Raw genomic sequence first — 9112 nt, 5'->3', positions numbered from 1 at the left:
AGCAGCTAGCGTAACAGAGGATCATATAATAAGCTCATTTCCAAAAGTGTGAGGATTTGGTTTTGTCCCAACACAGGCTTGCTTATCTGTGTCTTGTCCTCTCCCCTGTTCCAATGTTATTCTCGGCCTTCCTGGGTGAAACTGGACAGGCGGAGTCTAAGGTCTAGGAACATAAATAATCCACCCAGTTGCGACTGAGTCCCTAACACTGAGGCTGCAGGGAGTGGAGGTGTCCCAGGACAATGATTCTGAGATAAACATTCCTGTGTGTCTGTTCCTTGGTCCAGCTAAGGTTGCAGGCCAGAAGCTGTTGGAGGACATTTGGGTCTGACTTGGTATATTTAATGTTCCCTGGCAGAAAGAGTAAGCCTTGTGTTTATCCAGGGGGTTTTCCAGAAGTGCTGGAAGCTGTCTCCTGACCCAGTTCATCCTCCCTAGCTTGACTCAGCTTTCAAGGTAACCAGGAAACACACACAAAAAGATAAAGGTTTTGGGGTAAAGAGAATGGACATAGCAATCAGAGCTCTTGTCTTCCCTTTCTGATTTAGAATTTTGCTGTTGGGTGTGGGCAGGAATAGGTAGAAGCCTCAACCCAGGACCCCAAAATGGGCCAAAAGACTAAGGGTCATATGCTAATCTTCCCCTACTTCTGTGTTTCAGGGTGTCACAGGCCCAGAGAACTCCCACCACACCCAGCCCTCTCCTGTTATCACCCAGCAACCATTCTACACCCCTTGCTACATGTTCAAGGTTATTACCATGATCATACAGGACAAGGGGTTCTCAGCTTTCTGTGCCTGTCTCTTCTGTTGGACTAAAAGGTCCCTGTGGGCAGGGGCTGACCATAATGACTTTTCAGAGCTGAAACAGTTTCCAGGATCCCCAGCTAAATTTGAATTTCATCTAAATAATGTGTTCATTTTTCTTTTTTTTTTTTTAGTGCACGCACGTCTGAAATATTTTATGGAACATACATCTACTAAAAAATGGTGCATCTGAAATTCAATTTTAACCAGGCACTTTGGGTTTGCTCAGTCTGCAACCCTAGACCCCAGCACTCCAGATGTGTGGATTTCTACCTCCTCCCCAGTGGCATCCAAGGATAGAGTGGGAATTGATGGGATGAACTTGGCTCTTTAGAAAGCCAGCTGGGAAGTGGGCAGGCTAAGGGAGATTAAGCTGTAGTCTGGGGCTGGGCTGGTACAGGAGTGTTGACTTTGCAGGGAACATACAAACTCCTCCCTTTGTGTGGGAACAGCTCCAGCCTCTGCATTGGAGGCTTAGCCTTACAAAAAAGGCTCATTTGGAGAAGAAAAAATTTCACTTCTAGCACTCAGATCAAGACTCCTACTTTTCTTCTCTGCCTTGAACTTGGGTTCAAAGAGGATTTATGATCCTTTGTTTGTGATGTGCTAGGCAGAAGCTATAGGAACCCAGAAGAGCTTAGGCTTTTGGACTCTTTATCTCAGAGGCCCCTCCATTTTGTGTCTTGACCATATCTTCCAAGGCCTGTGCCCAAAGTCCCTGGGAATGAGTCCTGAGGTGGCTCTCTGTGCCAGCTTGGTTCCAGAATCAGCATAGAACTAGCCATGTGCTCTGGACTAACTATCAGGCCAACAGGACCTCAGACTTGTCCCACAGGGACGCTCTGTCCCTATGGGGACTGAACAGGACAAGATGTTCAGGTGGCCCCTGGTGTGTCTGCAGAGCTCAGTAAATATGTCCCTCTTGGGACCCAGAGTCTTGGACTCCAGGCTCTGGCACCCCCATCCCAACAGCTCCTGGGGCCAGTACCTCCTCCCCATTGTCTTTCTTCTGACTTCAGACTGTAGGCTCTGCCCAGGACCAGCCCCCAAAAACCCTGCTTCCAGGCCCAGTCCTCAAGGTCTCAGGCCATCTACAGGCCCTGCCTTTCTGGGAAGGTTAGTGAACTCCTCCCTGCCCTCAGGGAGTACCATCCTCCCCCTCCCCCTCCCCCACCTGCAGAGGTCAAGCTCACCCCTAAGTGACCTGGTGTGCAGACCTGAACAGGGGCTTCCCTGTGCATTCTGGACCTCTTGGTTCTCAACCAGAAAAACAGGGGATGGAGGTCCCTGCCTGGCATGGGCCTTTGTGTGCCAGCCACTGAAGGACAGGGCCAATTCCAATGCCAAGCAGGCAGCCTGCCAGTTGCGGAACAGCCTCCTCCACTGGTAGAGTGGCAAAGGGCACTTTTACACGGAGGGGTAGGGGCATGCGTAACTAAAGGGAAATCGAAGTGATGGGAGTGGTGGTAGGGACAATTCACCAAAGCAAAGACTAGAAACTCCTAAAGGCTTTTTTAAAAAAGTGCTTTCCTTTCCCTTCCTTCCTCCTCTCCCCCGCCGGCCTCCCCTCCCCCACCTCCAGCCGCTGGTGGCCTACAGCCAACACTGGCCACTCTGCTCATCGGGCTCCCACCTCCCAGCTTTCCTTCTCTTCTCCTGCCTGCCTAACTCTGCCCCTCTTGGCACCCCCCCTACACACACCCATTCTGAACTAAGTGGGCCATTTCCGCCCTGGCGCCCCGCATGGATGGGCCCCTTAGTCCTAGGTCAGCAGACAGGCGTTTTAGAGACCAGGCGCAGCCGCGCGCTCACCAGGTCCCCAGCCCTGCTGGATGACCCGGGCCAGGAAAAAGATCGCAGTGTCTGCAGAAAGCGGGTCACGGCCGCCTGGCTCTCAGGGCCGCACCCCTCGGCTCCTCGGGGCCTTTAACCCCTTCTGGCCTGCTACACTAAGCGCCTGGGCCTTGCCACCCCAAGGGGGATCGGCAGCGAGTGCCAGCTCAACCGCGAGCTAAGGAAGCGCGGGTGGCAGGTCTTGCTTGCCGCTCTCCACCCCCTCCCCATCCATCCCTCAGGAAGCCTCCCCCCCACACACACACACTCCGCCGCCTCCTCCTCCTCCACTGTGAGCTCGATCGCAGCCAGCAGCCTCCCGAAGCCTCTGGCCAGGCGGTTTCCGGGGAGAGCCTGGCAGAGAAAGCCTCAGCCGCTTCCTCGGCAGGGTGGAGCGGGGCGGGGCTGACGAAGCCCGCCCGGACTTCTGAGAGGGTGGGGGTACTTCTTTTCGGAACATTCCCTACCTTCGGGAATAAGGAGTAACATCGTATCCGCCAGGGTCCGTGCCCCAGTGTGGCACCCCGGGGTGAGAGTGGGGACAAAGGTCAGCAGCTCCCCGTAGCTCTCATGGGGAGGAGAGCAGCCCCATCCGTCTCTCTTGCCCTTCCCCCTTGCACTCCCTCCTCAGCCAACAGAGCCCAGGGGTTGCCCAGCTTGGTGGCACCACGGGCCAAAAAGCCCAGGGCACCCGGGTGGCTCGGGTACCCCCCACAGGAATTCCCCTTTCCAGTTGAGCGCCTCTCTTGACTGCCCCCCATTGGGGTCACCCTGCGGCCGGGTGCGGCTCCAGTCCGCAAGAAAAGGTCTATCGGAGGACGCAGTGGGATTCCTCCCGGACACCAAGGCGGATGTGGGGTGGGAGAGGTGCCGCGGGTCAAGTCACCTCGCCCAACCTCCGACGTTCCCTCTGCGTTATTCTCTGAACAGCAAAAGTGCACCTTCAACATCTCCATTTAATATTTACATTCAAGCAGGTAATAATTGGAAGCTTATAGTTTAGACATTTCTAGTAGCAGCAGGTTCTAGAGAGCTCATTTAGCCTTTTAACAAACTTTTTTTTTTTTTTTGCACATAGAAACAACACATCCATGTGTACAGTATCAAAAAATATATACCAAGGTTACTGGTATTGCAGTTCCTGGAGCAGAGGAAATGAAATCAACCAAAATACTGAATGAAGGGGAAGAAAGGTCAACAGAAAATAGTTTGTCTGATATAGAATATAACATGATCTAGAGGAAACTCCATAAATCTAGGTTTTTATATTTCAATATATAAATACCTACAAATAAATATATATATATCAGCCCGACTGGGGAGGGTCAGGCCTTTTGAGCTCAAACAATACATTTCAATAATAACACCACGTACAAACGGGAGTAGAGTCAGCACTTGACAAGTTAGCACGGTTAAAATATAATACTATAACTCTGAGACCGCCGCGTGGCTGCCGGGCCAATTCCGGAGGTCCGCGGGGAGGGTGCACTCTTGTCTCGCGTGGGGAAGAGGCTGTGGGGACGGACCGCAGGCACCGAGTGGAAGGAGACAGGCCCTGCCGGGCACCTCCGCCGGGACCGGATGGCCACGGGGAGACCTGGGCCACCACGCTGGGCTGTCCTCGCTTGCCCCGGGGCCACCACAGCTCCTGTGTGTGATGGGGAGCCCCCAGGCTCCCGGGGCTGCTCCCCACCCCAAGCGCATCCCCTTCCGATGCCCCGGCTACACCGTCACGTACTCCTTGAACGTGACAGTGAGACAGTTCGCGGTGACGTCGGTGATAATTATATTTCCAAAGAAGGGCTTGAACTCGCTCAGCGGCTCTGTGGGCTCGTCCTGGGCCTCAGCCGGAGGTTTCTCCGCTGCTGTCACCGGCGCTAGCACCACCGCTGCTGTTGCAGCCGGCATCTCGGGCTTCACCTGGAGGGAGCTGGGAGGCTCCCCAGCCTCGCTGCGCGTCTTGACGCAGCGCAAGTCTATGGGCTCATCCAGGTCAGAGTCCAGCAGGATGACCTCAGGCTGTGGCAACGCAGCGGCAGCGGGTGGCAGGTCTGCAGTGGGGCGCTCAGCAGCAGGGCTGCCCCCCAGGCAGGTAGGCGTGCTGATGCTGCGTGCAGTCAGCCGCTTCTTGCAGGGCTCCCGCTCGCCGTGGGTCTCCGAGAGGCACCGCTTGCGCGCGTGGGAGAGGTTGAGGCCCATAGTGTGGTGGTGGTGGTGGTGATGGTGGTGGTGGTGGTGGGTGGGCGGGTGCGTGCCCCGGGCAGAGTCCCAGGCCAACAGGTCCGGCTTGGTGGTGAGCTGCAGGGGCTGTTCTGCGAAGGCCTCTTTAGTCGGTGAGAGCTTGCGGGAGCCGGTGTCCTGGGGCTGCGGGTCCCCCGCGCCTGGTGTCTCCTCCTCCCGCCTCTTGCAGGGCGCCTCGGTCTTCTTCTCCTCTGAACTGCCTGTGGCCTTTTTAAAAGTCCTATCGGCTGGGGGGTGGCGCTCTTCCGGAGCGCGCTTCTTGTGGCTGGGAGAGCGCGTCTCTCCGTCTGCTGCCTCGCCCGACTTGATTTTCACCGCCTGCATGCCGTTCTCCATGTACTTGCTCATCACAATTACGATGCGTCCGTTCTTGTTCTTGTTCTTGACGATCTTCATCTTGCCCCCAATGCCATTGCCTGTCACCGCCTCTTTGGGGGCCGGTGTCATTCCATTGGGGGGCCCCTTCTCAGAGCCCTTGCCTGGAGCCCCCGCTGCCCCAGCCAGAGGCTTCACGGCCCCCAGGTAGCCCTTGGCCACTGTGCCATGGGCCCACTTGTCAGGCGGGTGGCCCTTGGCGCCAAGGTCCGGGCAGGTGGGGCTGGGCGCCTCCTTGTGGCCGCCCTGATACTGCAGGTCATACATTTTGGGGTCCGGCTGGTAGGGGTGGTGCTTCTTGCTGTTCAACTGGTAGTAGTACTTGCCGCTCTTGCCTGGTGGTGGGGGCTTGCCCGCTCTCTCTTTGCTGTGCGGCTGGTACTGGTGGTGCTTTTTGCTGTTGAGCTCGTACTGGTGGCCCTGGCCCTTGCCCTGCGTGCCCAGCTCCAGCTTGGAGCGGTTATCAGCTGAAGAGTCTTGGAGCCCGGTCAGGACATTGGAGCGACGGGCAAAGGTAGGTACCTGAGGGAGGAAGTGGGACGAGGGAGAAGGTCGGCCCCACCGAGCTCCAGGAGCACGGGCAATCCCCCAGCCCCATGGGGGTCCACAGCTGCTTCATAAGGGACAGGGTTTGGGGGGGCAGAAGAATTGGGAGAGGCTGGAGAGGGTCCCCGGGGCCAGCCACGAGTATTCACCTGCACCACCAGTGGCTTGGGCTTCGGCCCTCTCTTCCGATATCCCATCAGCTGCTCCTGCCGTTCCCTAGGGACGGAACAGAGGCAGCTCAGTTAGCCTCGAGGTCACCTCCCCAAACTTCAGTGATGCCCGCCTCTGCCTCCAGTTTAATAGTGCCAGCAGGATGGGGAGGGATGAAAAGGTAGAGGTAGCTGGGCATCCCTGTGACATCCCCAGCTGCAATCCCCTTGAAGATGGCACCAGAACTCATCTACCTGAGTCCTCTGCAAAGAGCTCCCACCTCTGATTCATCTAAATCACACCAGATCAGCCTCTATGCCTGAGAGGCCCGAAGCTCGGAGCTGGGTCAGGGCCAAGGGTGGCCCCACCGCGCCCCCTTGGGCTGGTGCCTCTGAGTGGGCACAGGTTCCAGGGAATAGGGGCAGCCCAAACAGGGTGAGCACCGGACCTCATCCCGCCCCTTCAGAAGCAAGGGATACTAACAACCTCATTAAGATTCAGATAACGAGAGCGCTGCCGCAGAAGAGAGGGCTGGTTTTCTTAAAGGCCAGGCACTAAACAGGGGGAGGGGCTGTGCCCTTGTTTACACAGCGGCAAATGAGCCAATTAGGGGCTGGGGCTGGGGCTGGGGCTGGGGGCCGGCCACTTTGGTCAGAGTCTGGCCAGGTTCTCTGCCACCTGGTCCGGCACCGCCCATACTGAGCCAGTGGGCGGGGCGGGGGCGGGGCCGAGAAAGCGCCGCCAGCTTGTAGAAGCTGATCTCTGCCTTCTTGATTTCCAAATTAATAAAGCCCATGGGTAGGGGCACCAGGTCACTACAGCCTCCAGGTCTCCACCTTTAGGCTAGCCAAAAGGTGACCTACCCGAGGGCCGATTGTCCCAGGCACTGCTGAGTACTCTATAGGAGGGAGAAGTACCGACTGGATGCCAAAGTTGCAGCCCATTCCTGGTCCAAGGACTCACTCTCTAGCAACCCTAGGCACCAGCGCACCCACTGCCCCTGCCCTAACCCAGGAGAGTCCTGCCATGCCCTGGGGCCCGGGTAGGGGACTGACTCCAAAGTTGCGTGGCATTGCAACAGCCTGCGTTTTAATTCTTCAGGGACCCATTATGCAACATGGCATCAGCCGCTGACATGGTTACAGGGTGTTGAACTCCCAGGTGGAGTTGGGCAGGATCCCCTACCGGCGCCCCCCTGTGTCGCAGGAGAGCAACTTCCCTGCCAGTGGCTACCTCAGAGGGTCTAGTTTAGTTTTAGCGCCACACATACAGCAGAAAATAATGCAAAATAAAAGAGGAGGAGGAATGGAAGGCAGTGGGGTGGCTGAGCTTGGAGGGCTGCTGCTGCTCTTCACCACCATGCCCTGCCCTCTGTCCTCCCAGAAACCAAACCACAGTCACCACCAGGGATCAAGCTGCAGCACGACAAGTGTCTGTGCCCAAAAGGATGAGCTCCCCCTTCCACCACCAGGCAGCACCCACCCCATACCTTTGGGCCAAGCTCCTCTTGCCCTAATGGAGGCCTTGCTCCACCACAGAGCCCAGTAGGGTCATGAAGGGCACAGGATTTAAACAGCATCTATTCCCTGCCATCCCTAGCTCCCTAGAGGGGGTGAGGGTATAGGTTTAAGGCCTTGCCAACTCTTCTCCAGCCATCAACAGGTTAAGTTCAGTTCCATGACGTCCTGGCGGTTTCACAATGCCAGCTCCTTTGGAGCTGCCCTGCGAGGTGCTGGTGCCAAGCGGCCAGCGGCTGCAGGAAAGCAACACCTAGGCTCCAGGGGTGGGGCTCCACAGTTGTGGGGGGGCAGAAGTGGAACAGGGGAAGCCTCCAGTTCTCCAGGACAGCTGCAGACACTCTTCCCACAGTTCCCCCCAAAACACAAGCCTTGCCTTTCAGGTCCCTGCCCTGCCCCCACTCCCAAGTTACATTAACTGCCAAGGACACTGGTTAGAGAGGCCGAGGCTGTAGCCTTGGCCATCTTGGCCCCACTGTTGGGGGGAAGCTCCCACTGGTACTGTTCCCCCTTTCCTATTGCTGTGTTGCCCACTTTCCATTCCCATATACGGTCACCGCGCGGGCAGTGGCTGCAGGGGGACGCTCACCTGTTCTGGAAGGCGATCAGCAGCCTGGGATCCAGGATGTTCTCCTCCGGTTCCCACGTGTTATATCTTGCAAAGGAAAAGGGAGGGGGACATGGGTAAAAAAACACCAAGCCAGCTTTGCGGCCTCCAGGAGGGGAATGACATAAGGCCCTATTCTGTCTTCATGAACCGAAAGCCATTTAGCTGTGGATGTGGAGGGTAGGTTTCTGCAGGCCTGACACAGTCCCTGAAACACTGCCTCCCCCAAGTCAAAATAAACACACAGGACAGGAAGAAAGGGGAGGGGTAAGGAAAATGAAACTAGCAGTTTATTTTGCAGTTGTCAAGAATTTTAAGCATGTTACTGCGACATGTTCCAAAGCCACTTTGCTCACCAGGAACCCTGCGTGCAAAGCAGCCGAAATGCAAAGTCGCAGTACCCCTCCTCCTCTCCCCAGCCCCGAGTCTTTGCGAGGGTTTCAGCCGTTCTGCATTTGACCCCTAATCCGATAACCGAGAGCCCAGCGGCCCCCCCACACCCCCTCGCCGCCCAGGAGCCCGCTGTCACAGGCAAGCAACCCCCAAATACTCAGCAACACAAAAATATGCCTCTCTCTCTCTGTGTGAGTGTGTGTGTGCGCGTGTGCCTGCGCGTGTCTCCATCCGGTGCCTTCGCATTTCAAATTAAAGAAAAAATTCCCCACCAAAAGCGCTGCAGTGACAGTTCCCAACATTTTCTGCCTTTTTTCGTCCCCTCTCTGCACCACTAGGAGGGAGAAGGCACACAATTGCATTTTCGTCGCTTTTTAATTTTTTTTTTTTTTTGGTTTTGCAATATGGAGCCGTTCGGTGGAGGGAAAGGGGAAAGGAGCCATTTTCTGCTGCACATCAGTCAGTGCCTGCGCCCTCCCTCCCTCCGCCGGCCTCCCCGGCTCGGCCCCGCGTCTCTCCAGCTCCTCCGGCTCCTTTTAGTGCATAAATTAGTGATGGCATTTCCCGGAGAGCGGAGCACAACACAGGGCGCCGGGCTCGGGCTCGGCGGCTCGGCTTCCCAGTGCCTGCCACCGACTTCCCCA

At 56.6% G+C, this 9112-nt stretch overlaps 1 protein-coding gene across 1 annotated transcript; it reads right to left on the bottom strand.

Annotated features, from left to right (window-relative positions):
- Positions 1 to 3575: 3575 nt before the first annotated feature.
- Cbx4 (chromobox homolog 4) lies at positions 3576 to 8123 on the bottom strand (the record flags this gene model as incomplete). Its single annotated transcript, XM_013506139.1, is given in 3 exon segments — positions 3576 to 5777; positions 5951 to 6017; positions 8058 to 8123. Coding segments are annotated over 3 exon segments (1549 nt in total), but the record flags the coding sequence as incomplete, so codon positions are not given.
- Between the last annotated feature and the right edge of the window lie 989 nt (positions 8124 to 9112).

This window comes from Chinchilla lanigera, unplaced genomic scaffold, assembly GCF_000276665.1.
Source record: "Chinchilla lanigera isolate Chin_1 unplaced genomic scaffold, ChiLan1.0 scaffold00105, whole genome shotgun sequence".
Taxonomy (NCBI): Eukaryota; Metazoa; Chordata; class Mammalia; order Rodentia; family Chinchillidae; genus Chinchilla; species Chinchilla lanigera.
The sequence above is the reverse complement of the archived record's forward strand: the minus strand, read 5'-3'. Positions and strand labels throughout refer to the sequence as shown.